This window comes from Lissotriton helveticus, chromosome 9 (genome assembly GCF_964261635.1).
Source record: "Lissotriton helveticus chromosome 9, aLisHel1.1, whole genome shotgun sequence".
NCBI lineage: Eukaryota > Metazoa > Chordata > Amphibia > Caudata > Salamandridae > Lissotriton > Lissotriton helveticus.
Window position 1 is genome coordinate 704,970,120 of NC_136070.1, and position 19,330 is coordinate 704,989,449.

At 43.7% G+C, this 19,330-nt stretch overlaps 1 protein-coding gene across 1 annotated transcript in view; it reads left to right on the top strand.

Annotated features, from left to right (window-relative positions):
- LOC144782939 (forkhead box protein A4-like) overlaps window positions 1–19,113 on the top strand; it is a 120,384-nt gene extending 101,271 nt beyond the window's left edge. The window contains exon 2 of the mRNA XM_078662169.1: window positions 16,977–19,113. Within this exon, the coding sequence (XP_078518295.1) occupies window positions 16,989–18,164 (1,176 nt within the window). The 5' untranslated portion in view covers window positions 16,977–16,988 and the 3' untranslated portion in view covers window positions 18,165–19,113. The remainder of the gene's footprint in view (window positions 1–16,976) is intronic.
- Window positions 19,114–19,330: the final 217 nt, after the last annotated feature.

Below are 19,330 nucleotides of genomic sequence, written 5' to 3' on the forward strand. Positions count from 1 at the left end.
GGGCAGGGTGGAGGGTGGTAAACAACAATATGGATAATTGCAGGTAAGTAAACAATTTAATAAATAAAACGAATTTCGTAGCGCACCCTGCATCGCAAAATGCAATGCAGAGGCGCTACGAAATTCTTTTATTTATTGAATTGTTTACTTACCTGCAATTATCCATATTCCATTGTTTACCACCCTCCACCCTGCCCCTCCCCCGCACCGCCTCCCTGCCCCACCGAACTCCCTCCACGGGCCGCGGCTGATGGTATGGCCCCAGATTAATGGTCTGGGTGTGGTTAGTGAGCAAACTAGTTATCCACTGCAGTGCCACTCCACCAATCCCGGCTTCCTTCAATCTCATAAGCAAAATCTGGTGGTCGACCGTATTGAATGCGGCGGAGAGATCTAATAACACCAGGAGAGTAGATTGACCATTGTCTAGTGCTAGCCTGATGTTATCAGTGACGGCCACCAGGGCTATTTCCGTGCTATATTTTGGCGGGAAGCCCGATTTGGATGTATCAAGGTATGCCGATTCGATATGGTCCAATAGATGTTTATTAACGTATTTTTCCAGTACTTTGTCAGGAAAGGCAGGAGGGAGATGGGGCGCAGATTTGAGAGATCTTCAATGGAAGCTTTGGTGTTTTTTCGGATTGGATTGATCTGCGCCGCCTTCCATGTCAATGGTAGGTGGCATTCTTTCAGTGTTAAATTCTGTAGCTGAACATCTTTAAAAAGTCTCCATGCTTGCTAGGACATCTTTAAAAAGTCTCGCTGCTTGCTATAAAATAATAATACAAAAAACCACAACATAATTGTGAACAGAACTGAAAGATTTTGCTATTGGGATTTAGGTGCAAGGAAGGAGGAGTCAATGAGGTTGTTAGGTGACATAGGCCATCGAGTCATAAAAGGTCTATCATTTTATGTATTCTGTGCGTCTTCGCTCCGAGAATGCAGGGTAGCTGAAGCTAAAGAGTATGAGACTCGGTTGAACAAATTTAGTAGTACCAGAGATATAGCTATCGTCTGATATCTTTCCTACTAATAAAAATATGTAACGGTTACATAACATTGCAAGAGTACTTGTATCTCAATTATGATCTTAGTACTATTATAAGTAACACTGCTACTGGAGCATGAACACAATACCCTGTCTACTGGATACTCTACTCAACGTAATGCAGGTTTTTAAAGGTTATACTGGGTTTGTTCCATATTTAAAGAAAGATGTAGTCGAGAGTATCACCCCAGAGTCTATATGTAAAAAAAAACTAAGAAATAAGGAAAATTTGAAATGCTTATAGGTAAAAGCATCTTCTCGTTACACCGCCGGTAGCAGAAAATATTGGTTAAAGAGTTATGGTGAGAAGGTCATATCAGAGAATGTTCCGATATCATGTTAGTTACTTCTACATGAAGGGACAGGCTGGGGTGAGGAGAGATAGTCAAATCCAAGCATGTTCTAATAACATGTTAATTGCGCCTACGGGGAAGGGCAAGTTGGGTTATGCAGAGATGGGTCAGATCATCATCACAGAATGTTCTGATAATATGTTACTAAATTCTACAGGGAGGGACAGGCTGGTCTGTGGAGAGATGATCATATCAAAGAATGTACTAATAACATAAGAAGGAAAAGCTGGGCTGTGAAAAGGTAGTAATATCACAGAAAGTTCCGAAAAGGTGAGTTGTTCTACAGAGCCGGGCAGGCGCTACTGTGGAGAGATGGTCTTGTTGCTTGGGGAATGGCCTTATAATAAGAACCACAATATGTGTAAGATAAAAAAATAAAAATAAAATAAAAAGACAGTTTGGCTGTGCAGCGATGTCTCCATCAAGGGGACGTGCTTGCAGCAAGGGAAGCTTCCTTGCGCGGGCAGTACAGGGGTGTTCTTACGCCGTGGGTGCTTTTACACAGTAGTTTCAGCCTGACCGGACAAGCTGTAATTGTTCAGGAAAGTGGCTTCTGGGTACAGTGCGAGTGGACGCCGGGGCTTGTGAGAGATCGGCACGTCAGAGGGAGTGGAGTGCCTTACAAAAGTTGCTGCAGCTTCTGCGTGTGGTACAAATACACACCGGGCTGCGGGGGGGGGGGGGGGGAGGTAGACCCATTAATGGCACGTTCTCATTACAGGATATTTTGTACACATATAAAATCTTGGCTCTGAGGAGGGACAGAACTATGCGCGTGCCAAATGGTGCTGACCTTAAAATGAATTAGTTCCATAGATAGGGACTCTCGGACTGGGCGGATGTTATCAGTGAAATCCGACGAGCAATTATCTGAAAATTGTGTTATTTCACCCATATCAAGTCAAACATTTTTGCAAAGTGGGCCCAGCTCCCTGAGCCAGCTGTGGGCATTAGCATTTTCATTAGACAGGGCCTGGGAAGGGGGGTGGGGGGGCTAACGAATTCATCTTCTCTTTTTTAAAGTGATTTGGCTCCGCAGGTGGACAATAGGAAGAGCCGAGGGTGGGGGTGAGGAGAGGGGGTGTCGAAGGAGGATGGACGTGTCACAGGGGAGGAGGAGAGCGATTGTGGAAAAAAAACGTGTGAGCCCAGAGGTGGAGGGGGCGGGGGGTCTGAAAGGGCCACTGAGGTGATAAAAAGCTGGGGACGGGGAGTCGAGCTCAGAAGAGACCTGGGTGTCTGTGGGAATTCGTCGTACGTCTCCTTGGGATCAGGACAGTGCTCTAGGGGAACACAGCACCACAGTCCACCTCAGAGGAGCCGCTTCCCGCACTGTTTTTTTGGGAGGCCTCTCCACCCCACCTTGTTACCAAGCCCTCGGACCTATCCATTCTGCTTCTTGGGAACGCCACAGGCACGAGACGAGGGAAAGGGCCGACTCCGGGCCATGTTGAGTGGAGTTAAACTGGAAAATCAAGCAGCCATGGATTGGACACACTTTTACCAGGACAGCGAGGTAGGATTCCTGCCCACTTGATGTTTACGCTGCTTCCAGGTTCCTCTTGTGCCGTCGTGAGGGTGGGGGCGGAAAATCATGCAAAGGCACAGAGGATAACAGACTTCTCTCGCCACTTTTTAATAACAAAACAATATTTACACGTTTGTTGATGTGCTCCAATGAATTGTCATGTAGTTAGCAGTATTTGGTAAGACAATGGGCCTTGTCTAGCTTTTCACTATACTAAGAGGCCTATTTACAAGCCCCTTGCGCCACTTTTGCGTCACTTTTAACATGTGAAAAGTGACTCAAAAGTGGCGCAATGGGCTTGTAAATCTGCCCCTCAGTGTGCAACTGTATAAAATGTAACCAACTCTGCATTTGGATTGATTCAGTCTGTTGAGCTGCCTTTTTTCTGTCAGTGGTTTATTTTGCTTTGTTATCATGGTTTTCTGATCCCAAAAGTGACTTTTCGCATCCCTTTTTTTTGTTTAACTCACTTTACAAGCTGCACAAATTGGTTGACCAAGATTGTTTTAAAATTTTAAGAGTATGCAAATTCCACCTCAAAAGTAATACATCATCCTTGTATGTCATAATAATTTAGCACAACCTCAGAGTACCCTCTGCACTTTTGATAATAACAGTAATCAGAATAAAATACACGAATGAAGTTACATAGCATGACAGCAAGTGAGAATCAAATTAGAGCTTTGAACTGAAATTCGTGTATTTTATGCCATGTTAATTGGATATTAAAGCACAGAGATGGTTACCTGGCAGGATGTTGATGCAAACTGAACTCTGTGGAATGCAAGACAGCTTATAGAGAGAAGGTGCATAGCTATGTTCATTCTAAAGGAAGCTGTATTTAGGACCATTGCTTGTTTCCCGAACATGTGGCTAACTGTTCCTAATGGCGCAATAATTGGCTCAAACAAGCGCGCATTTTAGCCATCCAGTGCCTCGAGATGTGGGAAGTCATTGTTAATGCCTCAGTTTTCCCTATTCAGGTTCTATTCTCTGTCACATCTCTCTCGTCTTCCAATGTCGGATGACAAGCACTCATTTTCTCTTTTATTTTCTTTGCTATCTGGAGCTCCCAGTTCTTTTAGTTGTATTTATAATTTTTTTGCCGAAAGATCCGGTTACAGCTGAAAGTAAGCTGAAAGGGGGAGAGTCCTGCCGGTTTTCAGTCTATGAAAAGGCCCATGTGGTGCAGTGATCCAAAAAGAGTAATGAAGTGCCACAAAAGGGTGACGGGGCACAGTACAAGGTTGCGGCAGGTGCCTTTCAGTGCCAGAGAGCATTTGAATCACAGCTGTAAGACTGGCACAAGTTTAGGCCTAAACCGGAAGCGAGACATAAGCCTGCTCCGTGGGGTGCACTTGATTCCCAGGAGGCGACACAGCGCTGTCTGGTTGCCCTTTCTTATGCAAGGAAATGGCCGCTTCCTGTGGTAGCGCCTTAGCATAGGGTTTTCAGGGAGAGCCACAAAAAGAGGGGAAACCCGAGCAAATCTGATGCTAATGCGCACGTTTGGGAACTACTAAACGTGAGGCCTACAGGCTACGCCCGCAGCCCCAAGGTGAGATGACAGACGTGGCCCTGAGGCCCGAGACTGAGGCGGGAAAAGTCTGACGTCAGCCGGGAGTTAAGATTGGTGCAGCAGGTGCAGTGAGGCCTGCGCCTAGCAGCACGGTGGACTGTTTCCCCAATGTACGGAAACTATTTCGCTACCTTAGGAAGGGACCTGTCATTGCATGGATTGAGACCTATGGCTTCCTCCCGAGGTGTGTGGTGTGTCGCAGCAGGGACATGGAGGTAGGGGTCGATTTTGCGGCCTTTTGGCGGCGAACTTTTAGAAAAAAGCCAACATTGCTGCAGCCAGAGGGCCAGCAGGAATGTTTCGCGAAATAACGGTTCCAGCCCTTGGAAATTGACCAGAGAGAGAGACCAGGTGACGGCAGGATTCCAACGTCCCTCTGGAGGCGTTAATTCAAATACATTTTTCGGGAATCGAGGATCCATATGTAACAAAATGGCAATTGAACCACTTGACTTGGGCGAGAAGGGCATGCAGTACCTCGGGAAGGCCTTTCAAAAGTAGGACTGAAACTACATTGCCTGCAATACAGCCTGTGTGAATTGGGAAGTCCATTTGGTCAGATTTCCTGAGTTTATAACCCAGAAAAACCGAGGTTCTAATCCCGGCGTCGGCAATGCATAAAGACAATATCGCGTGATTCTGTTCCTGAAAAATAAGTGTGTGCAAAGTAAACATCCAAGTGTAATATTTAGTACTGGCAGAAGTACAGAATCTCACCTTTCGACCACATCCTGGTTTTTGATTGCAGATCTCAAACACACCACGCACAACACACTCTTATTATAGCGCTTGCATTTAAGATGCTCCCGCGGCAGCACAAATAACACTTTATTGTGAAATTCCTTATACGAGTTATAACTAAACCTTACCCCCACGGCTGCTTTCCAGGCTCCCAAAGCATGATGGGGCTCTGTATAGAAATACTTTATCTGCAAACAACACGAAAAAATACAATCAGCCCAGATGTTCTGGATTACACTGTAAAAGACAAGTGTATTACTTTTGTTTTCGGAGATTTAAAGCTGCGAAGAAAGGTGGCTTGAGAGAAAATCCCAGTCGGGCCTTCACTTTGAAGCTTTTCAGACTAGTAAATTGAAGACTTTTCTTACCGCTATATCATTCATATATGTAGACATTGAGTACTGGAATCCCTCCTCCCTCAAGAAATAGATAATGTGTGTTTATATATATTATTTTTTTTTTCAAAGTTTGTTAACTTCTAAAACTTTAGCCCGGTGGTGGGGGCTGTTACTATGACTCCTAGGGCCATATGTATCAACATTCCCTTTTGCGATTTCTAAATAGCGATTTTTAAGGAATCGCTATTTAGAAATCGAAAATGGTATGTATGTAGAAATTCGCTTTTTTTTTGCGATTTCTTAAAATTCCTTAATTGCGATTAGCAAATTGCTAATCGCAATTAAGGAATAATTTCCCATTCATTTCTATGGGCCAGGAGGCCCATAGGAATGAATGCGAAAATATTTTCATTTTGCGATTCGCAATTTGCTAATCGCAATTTGAGAATAATTTCAAGGGTGCAGGGGTGTCTCAAGAACACCCTGCTGCACCCCTGAAAATGACATGTGTGCACATATGGCGCACATACATGCCCTAAGGGCATGTATGAGCGTCACATGGCACCTTTACAAATTGCATAAAGTGCATTTATAAAAGAAATCGCAAAATAACACCATCTACAAGTTGGTGGTAATTTGCGATTCCTTAAGGGCATTTTTTTTTTTTTTTTTTTTTTTGCTTAATACATTGCATTTAAGGAATCGCAAAATTTGCGATTCCTTAAATGCAATCGCAAAATAAGGAGTGGCAAATTTTGCAATTCCTTATTTTGCTCCCAAATTCTTTCATACATACCATTTTTGCGAAAATGGGTTCGCAAATGCCGAAATTCTGCCAATTTCGGCGTTTGCGAACCCATTTGGCCTTGATACATATGGCCCTTAGTCATGAGTACTCATTTTATAAATCACGTAATGAGGCATATATAGCCAATCAGACAAGCAGGACTTGAAAGCTGCACGGTAGACCCAGACCTTCGTAACGGGTCATTAACCCACCGAGCTACTTTAGCTGCCAGCTTGCATATTACCGGTATTGCCAAAGGTCCACATGTTCTCATACATAAGATTTTTTATTGAGCAGGAACCCCGAACCGAAATTCAATGTTTACTACTTTCTGTTTTTTTATATTGTGAAGAATAAATTTATCTGCTCCAACCCTACATTTGAGTGCATAAAACCCATCGTAAACATTATTAATTTAAAATAGCTGCAGATTAATGCTCGTCTTTTGATGTTTTTGAGGTTTTCTCACTAGTGCTGGCTGAATTTATGTTGTCAATACCGAATAAAATTAATATGTGGCCGCTCAGGTACATTCCACCATGTTTGTGCTTTTTCAGAGCAGAGGGCTAAAGAGGATGGGCGCACCTGCTCAGACAGCTTAGTTGGTTAGTGCGCATAGTGAGGTGATCTTATTCAGTACTAACAAATGGCTTTGCATGATGTATACTTTGCAGAAGACAGTACGTTTTCTTTCTCTTGGGAGATGCCATTGAACACAGAAAATTGTCTATCAAAAGTAGAACTTCATAAAAAAATGTCTGCACATATTGTCCAGCTTAGATTGGCTCAAATATGTGAAAAGTTATGTCCTGAAGGGGAGAACAACTTTCGACAGCTGTATGCAAATATAAACCGAGAAACTTTGAAGCCTTCACAGAGGGTGAAAGTTGGAAACTGCAAAACTTTGCTGGGAACACCACCTTCCACTACTAGTCACCATACAGTCTGAGGCCTAGCGTGAAACATATCTTAATACAACAGATACATTTTTTGCTGGAATAAGACTCTGTCTACCCTTTGGCTACACCTGCTTGGTTCCATAGGACCCCGTGCACATGTAAAGGTGTGAACAAGGGTTGGCTGTGGAAATAATATTACAGGTGTGTAAGAAAGCGGTGATTAAGAGTACCGCAGTGCAAGGGCACTGGGCCATACCACTCATCTCTAGGATAGCTTCTTCTGTTCTATGGTGTCTCTTTATTACATGCATTTGCGCCGGAGTAACTTTGCTCGCACTCTGTTCCTGTGCTCCTGGGTAGGCATTTTTCCCCCAGTTACTCCAAATTACACAAAGGGTGTAATCTAATAATTTAAAAATGAATGAAAATTACACGATTACACGGTGCGGGTAATTTAGAGAAAAAATGACAACCCAGGAGCAGAGGAACAGAGAGGGTGCATTCTCCATTTCTGTAATTTCACATAGTTACACTGCAACAAATGACACCCGCCCCTAATTCTAACTAAAGGCCCACCCCTTATTCTACCTCAAGGTGTTCAACCAGGTTTATTTTATTCATAAATACCTGTTTAACATCCTAGTTGCGCTGAACGCCATAAAACATTACGATACATTCAAGTAATTTAATATCAGATGTTGAAAGCTCACCTTTTTGTTTTGCCTTTCTGCCCAATCCAGTCTCAATTGACTGAAAAGTCCATGCAACGGCAGGATCGCCTGAGAGAAAAATGTTGTGCCGTACCCTTAACCCTAAAAAAATATAATGATGCTGGTGGTGCGACTACACTGGGCCCACATTTCAATAGTTTTTTGCATGAGAAAAATATCACTCCTAAATCACAGAATCTAGAAGGTGGAATGTTATCATTTCAAATGGGATTCGTTCGTTCACACAGGAATTCCACTACTGTTTGGAATTTCCCTGTAAGTCAATCTCTTACTAGGGGAGGGTTTGTGAAAATTCCTAGGTGGTCCTACCAGCAAAAGTTGGTGAACAACCTCAGATTCATGGGTATTTGCTAACAGTCTGCAGGCCGTATGTCCCACTACTCGACCCTCACCTCCTTTACATGTACTCCAATTTAAGTATACAGTAATTGAACTCTCAGAGTGGCAATTAGAAGGTAATGATGGTGGTGCAGGTAGGTGGCTTCTACACTGGCAAAAAATGCTCTGAGTGAATTGTACACAAGCATTTTCAGGAGTGATAGCAATTTTGTGTCACATTTCTGTAAGTCTATATTTCCATCTGTTACATTTCCCTATAGAGAAATAGCTATGCTTGTGACACCTCATGTGAATCTGCAGCAGACATACATTCACAGGGGTTCTCCAGGAATCAAATCCCAAATTACATTTGTGCAAAGTGGGGTGCATATTGTGCTATTGCTGGAAGATAATTCCTTGTCCGGATCTCACACCTGTGCTTATCCCCATAAGGCCCCGCCTATTCCAATACCGACAAGACGCAAGCACTCCAGTTGCATTTAGAAGTGAGGAAGGGGTATCTAAACAAGAAGGCTACAGCAGCCGACCAAGTACAGCGCAGTTACTCAGTTTCATTTTAAAACTAAGTACAGCGCAGTCATTCAGTTTGTTTATAACTAAGTACAGCGCAGTCAGTTTCACTTTAAAAATATTAATATCTTCATTGTAAGTGATTTAAATCCCATCAAAAGTAGATTAAAAAAGTTGCGAAAATTGAAAATCTAATTATCTTCTAACACCTGCTGAAAAAAGGCACTCACGTTTTCTTCAAAACTTGAGCAAGAAACAAAATATTTCATGAGTTGTTATTACGTAAAAAAATTGAACAAACAATTTTCCAGCAGATTTCTCTTTTTTTGCATAACACACTTCCTCCAACGCTTTTTTGAGCGAATGACTATGCATGCACCACTGGTAAAGTGTTACCAAGTTTAAAAAAACTTAAAACATCATGCAAATATTTTATAAAATGTATCTTATTCGCCACACTTATCAAAATAATCGAAAGAGCATTTAAGTATGTATAAAATGTACAACACACCTCTGGGGATTCCGCCCTACCAAAAGTCACTTTTGGCCTTCCTCTAGACATTAATGCCATATTAAAGGTAGGTCTAAAGGTGCAGTTGAGATTGCTCCAAAAGTGAGTGATGTTATATCATGGCAGGATGAGTTGATGCCAGTTAAATGGAATATCAGGGCTCGGGATAGAATGCCCCAGAACTGATGACTTAAGACATAAAAAGCTGGATTCTTGTCATCTGCCAAGCCCCCCTAATGAGCTAAGGAGACAGTATATATATATATATATACATACATATATAGATATAGTAGATATATATGTCTATATATATACATATGTACACACATATATAGATATAGTAGATATATATATATATATATATACATACATATATATATATATATATATATATATATATATATATATATATATATATACACACACACACACACACACACACATCGCCCATGAATTTAATCCTGAGGGAAGCCTTTCATTGTTCAGAGCTGAGTGGGCTTGCTGAAAAACAACACAATAGCGCCTTCCATGTTCATCATTGAAGCACTGTGACCACTTAACATGGCAACAGGAATACTGGCCCAAGCCTAAATCTACCAGAAAAACATAGTTACTATCATCATTTTCATTGTTTTTTTTGTTGAGCAACATGTTTAGCATGAATCCCATCCTGAGAATGATGACGAATACATCAGTTAGGTACGACAGGATTGGTCAGCTCAATGATAAACAGGTAGTTATCTGCAGTTATCAGTTGAAATCCTGACAGTGCTCGTTCAGCCCGTCATCCTTCCGAAGTCGGTAACTTGGGCCCCGCTAACAGGATTAAAACCTGTCATATCAACGACATTCTTCAGTTGTTTTGTCGTAAAGCCTGCTGGATTCTAAACTCATCTTTTCTTTGAAGTGCTAACGGGTCTTGAAGTTTCTCACTTCAAAAAACGTCTTCACCCTTTTTATTAGATCGCTTTAGAAAGAGGCTTTGAAAAGTGCAGTGGATCGCCAAACTGGCACTTTATTTTACTTCATTCTCTGCATAAGCCAATTTTAAAATATATACACATCTTAAAAGAGATAGTACAGATATCTACTTTTGTGAGAACAATCTTTTACACATAATAAATAATTGCATCTTTAAACAGCTTAAAACATATGTAGATACATAGATTTTCAGTCTATGTAGCTGCAGTCTGAACACATCCTTGCTGGCTGTGACAATGTATATTCCACTGTCTCTAGCTCTGTTTTGGGGTTGGCCCTGCGTTTCGTTTTTCTGTTTCTGCCTTAGGCTTTTTGCAATCTGGGATGGGGTCACCAGAAATGAGGAAATCATTACTGGCTAGGCATAATCCACCAACCAGATTAGAATTCCATATTTTAAAAAAATTTAAGAGGTGGCGAGTGTAGATCACAGTGATCTATGACTTGTCGACAGTTCATGACCCTTTTCGAACCCAACATTCTGGCAATGCATCGCTCACAGTGCGGACAATCCCCAAGTGTAGGTTTATGCAAAATGTGCCTTTTTTCTTCCTTTGGAAATAATTTTATATGGGAGTGTTAGGGTAAATGCTTACACTGCGTGCACCGATTATACCTGTTTTTAGGTCTGATGCTAGTCAATACCTTTTGATCATTCTAAAATTATATTTATGATATGCTTGTAGGAGTATTCAGTCAGCTGTCTTCACCTGTTGGTCTGGTATTGTGTCATTCACATTTTTCTTGTGACCACTACAGCATACAGGCTAGAACAGTGCATCAGCCCTCTTCCGCCACTAGCTAATGTCTCTGCAAGCAACGGCATGCTGCCTTTTCTCAAGGCACAACTTTACAAAAAAAAGTAGCTCTTTTCAATGCCAGGGACTACTTCTATGGTTGTTTGTGCTTATTTGAGGCCCAAAAATATTGTTGTTTTTAGCCAGTGTTGTGTTTTTTTTTTAGATTGAGGAAGGCCTGGTAATTTACCCTAAAAATTAGGCTCTGCATAAAACAGAGGACAAAACAAGAATTGACACAGCTGAAAGGCTGGTAGTCAGTGCTAGCTCTATCAGTTTTGCCAATGTTTGTTTCAGTTTGCAAGTCCAGAAGGGAAGTGTGAAGTTAGTGGAAGAAAGTTAGTACAAATGTGTGGCACTATTCACAAAGCTATGCCTCTGTCGGTCCTGATCACAATGGCATTAACGAATGTATTGACATCCAATTGTAGGATCCTCCTATGACAAAGCTGCAGAGACAAATAAATCCATCTAGCAGATTTTTTTGCTGGCAAAAGTGCCATATCCATGCAGATAATACATCAGTACTGATTTCGTAGCTCAAGGTCTGGTAATTCTAGGGGCAGTTTCACATTTGCTACCCTTAGGTGACACACACAGGTGGAAACTTTTTCTTGACTCAAACCCTCTGTTAATTATTTGATCCCCGCATGTGCCACCAGCAGAACCAACCAGTGGGATAGACCATCCGAAAAGGGCTTTCAGAAATTGCAAAACTTTTTAACAACCATGAAGATCACCCTTGCCTTACTCAATGATGCACAGATGAGTGAGTTTCTAAAGGGAAATACATTAACAGTATTTCAACTTCATTCTCCGGTACCTGTATCGCTAGGCGTCCCTCAAGGATCCTCTCTCTCCCCAACACTGTTCAACCTAGTTATGGAACCTCTCACTACGTTGTTACAGGCATCTAATGTGCACTTTCACATGTATGCCGACGACACCCAACTTTATCTCAAAATACAATCTCCCAAGGACATCATGCTTCTGAACACCACGATCAGAAACACCCAATCCTGGCTTGCTGAGAATCACCTCAAACTCAATGCTCTGAAGACCGAGTTCCTCCTGATCTCACCTCCCGCTAAAATATCCACGGCTCAAACATGGCTTAAGCACTTAACGGCTCTAAATGTACAGCCCATCGTAGTAGACTCAGCAAAATCTTTAGGCATAACACTTGACACCAATCTCAACATGCAGCAGCACATCAGCAAGGCAACCAAAGGAGCGAACTTCCAAATCAATACCCTGAGAAAACTTAAACCTTTCCTTCCTGCCAAAGACTTCCAAACTGCAGTACAATCTATAGTCATCCCGCACATAGAATACGGTAGCACCGCCCTCTGCGGGCTCCCCCTAACTACAACGGCACCCCTAAGAGCGTCCCTTAACGCCGCAGCGAGACTCGTCACAGGCTCAAAAAAACACTCGCATATCTCCCCGGACTTTAAATCACTGAACTGGCTACCTTTTGAAGCCAGAATACAACTGAAAATCGCATGCATGACACACAAGGCTGTGCACCTGAATTCACCCGCCTACCTCACTCAAAAGCTGACAATTTCGGGTGGCTCCCGAACTACTAGAAGCACAAACAATCTTTTGCTGAAACCTCGAAGATTTCGGAAGGAAAAAACTTATATACGCTCCTTTTCAGGAATGGCACCCAGGATCTGGAACTCACTCCCTCCGGAAACAAGGCTCATTTCCTCCAACACAATCTTTAAGAAGGAAGTTAAAGCGATCCTCATGGCAAAATACACATGATCTATTATTCCGTATCACTCATGAATCTGCTCTGTAAGTCCTGCCCGACCCTGGTCTATTGTACCACCCGTATTATCGAATTACTTAACTGTATACGCTCACTCTTTGTATTTTGTTATAATGTTTGATGCACCTGGTTGATTATGTATATTGTTATATTGTTGGCGCACCTGGTTGACCTTGCACACTTTACCCTTTCCACCTCAACGTTCCTTACTTCCCTACTACTGTCGCACCGGGGGGACTATACACCCGGCTCACTCCCACCTCAACTGTGCCCACCTTTAAACTCTAAATATTCTAAACACGCTTAAGCAAGTATATGCTCCTTATTATTGCACTTTATACTATTGACGCAATTGTTTGTCAATACACTGTGTACCGACACTACCTCACCTGTGACCTACCTCATGTCCTTTGACCCACCTATGTAACTAGCACCTTGTACCTAACTACCTCATATATTACTTTGTATATACGCTTTATTACTTTGTATTTTGTATCCCCATGCCCTTGTAAAGCGCTCTGATATCTGCAAAGATCTTGTTCGCGCTATATAAAACTTTCAAAATAAATAAATAAAATTTGCAATCACGGGTTTGACTCTAATTGAGCTCCAACCATGTTTTTCACCAGCAGACATTTCCAGGCAACACCTGGAGGAATTGGTATGACCAAAAATGTGCAGTACAGGGAACACGATGACGTAAAACCAACCATGGTGTTTCGCTGGTACTCGTGTGTCACGAAGTGGCACAAAGCATGGGAGAAGTGGCCTGGTGGCTAGAGCTGCCACTTTTGTAACCTGGAATCTTGGTTCGAATCCGATCTTTGGTGCTTGGCTTAACATTTTGCGATTCTTGGAAAATAATTGAATCTCTCTGTGCCACCCAAAATGTAATGTGTGTGGACGTTTTTGTGCAGTTCCCTAAATTGATGTACACAATCTTGTAGATCGTCTGCCAGACTTCCATCCTAACCTACAGCACTCCCTGCGTCATAGCTACGTTCAAACTACATAAATGCTAATACATAGAAAGCATCGCAGAGTGCAACAAAAAATCAACTATCACTCAAAAAAGCTATTTTACAATGAAACTTGACCTTTGTGCTGCGCCCAGACCCTTTGCACCACAAGCCTGCTAATGTATCTAAGTGGGTGGGGAGTATCTGTGGCCGGCCAGCACAAAAGCTTTGGGCTTTGGTGCAAAGCCATATATACTGAAAGAGAGTAATCTAGCTTTTCTCCAAATCCTTATGCCAAGAAAAAGCAGTTTCAAGCCAGAGGTCAAGTGGTATATCTCTTGATATGCTTACATTAGAAGCCTTACACCAGTGTTGGAGTCAAAACACAGTAATTTGTACTGGATGGATGGTGCACCTCCAGGGCACATCCTACATTACACAGTGCAGAGTCCACTTTGCACCACACCATGAGGCTCAACCAGACTAATGGGCCAATTCCGATGTCGGACGGACATGAGTCCGTCTGACATCGGCCAGGAGCTGTAACCGACCAACCTCCTTTCGTCGGTTACAGCCCTGCTAGTACGATGCCACCGAACAGGGTTTGGTCGCATTCGTTATACTTTACAATACAAGCGAGCAGAATGCATGCCTGCATTGTTGAAAGCAGGGGTGCAGTTCATCCCTGCACCCTGTGGCCGGCACGCCAAGGTGCCTGCCACCGGGTGCAGGGATCAATAGAGGGGCACCGTAGGTGCCACCAGGCCACCATCCAGCAGCTTCACACCCATGGGGGCCCTGCTGGGGGCCCCCAGAGACAGCTTCCGACTGCCTTTTCGTGCCAGCCCCCCCGGCACGAAAAGGCAGTGAAAAGTTGCCATCGTAAACCCTCAGTTGCAAAGAGGCGGCCGGGGGAGTGCTGGAGGATTTCCGGACAGCGGACGGGCTCTCCGAGCCTGTCGTCCGCAATTCAGAGATCCGAGTCGGATTCCTTTCCAACCGAGCCCATCAGAATAGCTCAGTCGGAAAGGAATCCGGGCCACACATTCCGGTTCGGTCGGCAGGGCCCTTCCGACCGAAATCGGAATCGGCCCCTTAGTGTGAGCACCACCACCAACATCTTCAGCAAGTGGCTATTACTAAATCTCGTGCTGCGTCATTTTGCATGTAAGAGACTAAATCTGGGCGAAAGTATGTTACTGCATATTATTACCTGTTGGCAAGCTCGGATTTACGTGTAAAAAACATCCAATCACAGCATGCTAGCAGAATTCCCCCGTAAAAATGTAACCTCCTCATCTTTAACGAGTGCTCAACAGGTTGGCAACATGGTCAAGAAAGCAAAAAAGTGGAATTCATTTAGCCACCCAAACAGTGTCCGATTAAGAACTGTAAAAATTTCGCACTTGCTTCCAACTTGCACATGGTGCTTCCACCAGATTTTTGCTGGCGGTAAATGCGCATGCACATAAAAAAAGTGTTTAAAAACCACTCAGCAAGAATGCATGTTACAGGAGCAGAAAATCAATTTGCTAATATTTCTTGCCAATTTTTTGTATACCGAGGTCTGAATAAGGAAAACCCCACCTGCTTGTTGATGCAAATATTATTTCTGGAGTGTTTTTGTGCCATCAATTTGCACCAGCGTCTCTAAATGAACCCATCAATCTCTCCTTTTAGGCCTATTTCTTTGTTTACTTCTTTGCATATTTCAACCTCCTTTCCTTTCCAGCATTTTCCCATCCCTGGTCATTTCTGTCTTTCCCTCCCATTTTCGCCCACTTTCACTCACTTTCCCTCAATATCTGCCTTCTTCCATCAGAATCCACATTCGATTATTTTCTATGTTTGTCACATTTCTGTTTGTGTTATGCTCTCTCTGACTCCACGCCCTTCTGCTTGCATCCTTTATCTGTTCCCTTACTACTCACTTTCTGTTCATTTTATTCATCCATTTCTCCTTCTGTCCCCACCCATTCGGCAAGGTGTCCTTCGGCAAGGTTGTTCCCGCCCTCACCCACCTCCTTTTCACCCTCCAATCCCGGCCCATCCCTTCTTTGGCATCTCCCTACCATCCCTCCTTTCTTTGCCTCTTTTTCCCCACGGTCCCCTCATTCCTTTCCCCGTGTCTCCCCTCCCTCCCTGGGCTCCTGGACCTGGTGCCCTCAGTCTTCCCGCCTGGGGGGGCTCCTGCCACCCCCTGCACATTCCTGGGACGGGGCATTGATCTGAGCCGGGTGCTGTAAGCCGGACTCCTGCAGGGTGGGTGGCCCAGGGGGAGGCGGTCCCCTCACAATGGAGAACACCAGGCCCCTGACCCCATCAATGGCTTTACGCCCCTCCAGAACACACAAGCGGCGGGAGCCCTCAAAGGCGGCCAGGCCCAGATTTACCCGCATTTGATTGATTTTGGATCCGTTTTTTGGCTGTCTGAAAGGGCCCGCGAGATTGCTTTCCAAGGTAGCCGCCGCCGCCGCCTGTCTTGTCAGCAGTTCAGCTCCGGGGCCTGAGAGCCTCTGTGTGAGGAGCGGAAATTCGTCCGCTCTACATGTCTTCACTATAGAGACGACCAGAGAGTTGGAGTCAGGGAGACAGAGCAGCCACAGGGCCGAAACAGGAAGACTTTTCGAAAATGTCAGTCAGCCTTGGGCAGTTCAATTCAATACAACTTGATTGTGTATATTGGCTCAACAGAGTATTACTTTGAGGATAATAATTTCATACTTATTTTTAACTACGCCTTTCTGTTCGTCCTTACTCCGTTTTCATTTTTTGTACAAAGGTTTTGATAAGCTATTAACTTCAATGAGGTTAAATTGAATTATGGGAGGTATCCGCGTGTTGCTGAGCACCTCTGGGGACCAGGGCAGTGAATGTGCATAGGGCTATCTCAAAACGTTTGTTCAAGCAAGCATAGTATTCTATTTTAAAAGTGAAAGGCCATATCGAGGTCGACTTTATCTGACAAACTTTTGTTCAGCTACATAAACATTAGGACACTGCATAAAGCTTAAGTTGACCTAAGTACTTGTTTTATAACCAATGTGGTGGCTTCCTCTTCCTAACTCTGGTTTTGTTTTGTCTTGTAGGCCTACTCCGGGATGCACGGTATGTCATCATCCCTCCCCAGCAGCTCATACATGTCCGGTGACATACATGCAGCCTCAGCCGGCATGAACTACATGAACCCAGGGCTTGCCAGCTCTATGCCGGGCATGCCGGGTGGGGGCAGCCCTGTGAACTCCATGGCAGCCAGCTCCTTGAACATCTCCCCGCTCAGCCAGCCCATGAATGTGGCTCCTCAGGGTTCCTCCTCCTTGGCACCGTACTCGCCCATGAACTCACTGGCGTACGGACAGGGCGGGCTGGATTATCAGCGTGATCCAAGGGCATACAGGCGCAACTACTCCCACGCCAAGCCTCCGTATTCCTATATCTCTCTGATAACCATGGCCGTGCAGCAGTCCCCCAACAAGATGATGACCCTCAATGAGATTTACCAGTGGATCACTGATCTCTTTCCTTACTACCGGCAGAACCAGCAGCGCTGGCAGAACTCCATCCGCCACTCCCTGTCCTTCAATGACTGCTTTGTGAAGGTGCCACGGTCCCCCGAAAAGCCTGGCAAGGGGTCCTACTGGACTCTCCACCCAGATTCGGGCAACATGTTTGAGAATGGATGCTACCTGCGGCGGCAGAAGCGCTTCAAGTGTGAACGGAAAACTGGTCCCAAGCGGGTGCAGGATGAGACTAGTTCCCAGCAGTCGAGTGAGGCAACAGTGAAAACATCAGCTTCCCCGGCTCCTAGCAGTGGTGCCAGCTCTCCAATGCAATCACCTGGGTTGCCTTCCGGCCTGGAACACAGTCAGGTGATGATGCACCAGCAGCATCCTAGCATGGCATCCTCCTCACCAAGCCTAAGCCCGGTTTCGGATCAGCGGCAATCCCCAGACCAGCAAATGTTCCACAACTTGGGGCCAGCCAATGATGACTTCCTGTCGCACCTAGGTGCTGAAGGCCACATCAAGCCAGAGACCCTTTCGCTCAGCCATCCGTTCTCCATCACCAATCTTATGTCCTCCGAGCAGCAGTACCATAAGATGGACGTAAGACAGGCCCATGAGCATATGATGAACTACTCCAGCTATGGCTCTGTTGGTACGGTCGACTATCACCCCATGACTGTCAAGCAAGGGCTGGAGATGCCCCCCATCTCCTCTGACTCTGGCTCTTATTACACAAACATGTACTCCAGACCCCTGCTGAGCTCCTTATAATAAGCCGCTCCACCCTACTGTACATACTTCATTTTGCAATATTTAAATTTGTACTATTTTAAAAGCTCTAATTTTATATGGGGAAAGATGCAGGACTGTACATTTTTTTTTTGAAAGGTTCTTTTTAAAGACATTTTGGGATTTTATAGTGTTGTTATTATCAAGTGCATATTTATATTGACATGTTTGTGTGCATGTAATAATCGCACAGGAACAAAAATGCACACACACAATCTCTTCCACCCACCTTCCGGTTGTCTTCCATAACACCCTGTGCTCTCTAAAATATCCCAGCATATTCCACTGTTTCACATGTCTGGGTCAATTTAGGATAGGCTGGCATGACGATATATAGTATATGTGAGGAAGGATCTTGAGAGATAAACCTTGAGAAACCTCAGATGTACAGAGAGCGAAGCAAGTACCCAGGACACAAGGTCAGTCAAAGCATCCCCTTGTGTCAGGAAGGTTCATTACATACTGGGACACCATGAGTTTACAAGAAGGGAGAAAGGAAAATAAAACATGAGCCAGGCTATAAGAGACTTAATACACTGAAGGAGCTGTCACGAGACATGCTGCACCCTTAATAAAGGGAAATACACTTCTGAAAAGTCTTAGTACACCTGTGCCTAGATATTCAAATGATAACCCAATTTCATATTTATTGGTGCTCCAGCCCGCCCTAGCAGCAGAGTTTATAAATCTTTTGGAAGACATTTTTTTATTTACTGTCATAATCACCAATTTGTTTATTTCTCCTTTAGGATAGTAACGCTTTTTTGGCTTCACAAAATCATCAGAAAGCCAATTTCGAAGGGGATGGGAGTTGTCTATAGTGCTTTTTTTTATAAAAGAAAATAAAATAAAACTTTAACAAATTAATTAATATTTATTAAGGCCTAAAAAGGCTCTGTTTATGTATAGCTCTGTGTTTCCTTCGTTGATCTAAAACCCTCTTTCTGAAATTAGGGTTTGTTGCTTGCAATCAAGGAAAAAAAATTGTATTTGATTCTCTTAAATAAATGCATTTTGTAATTTCTCAGATATGTTTCAGCAATTTTTTCCAGCTACAACGTTACTTGTTGTTAGCTCAGTATTTTAGTGGCATGTTGAACTTGTCGCTAACACTTCCTAAACGTGGCCAATTGTAGTTTTACCTTTAA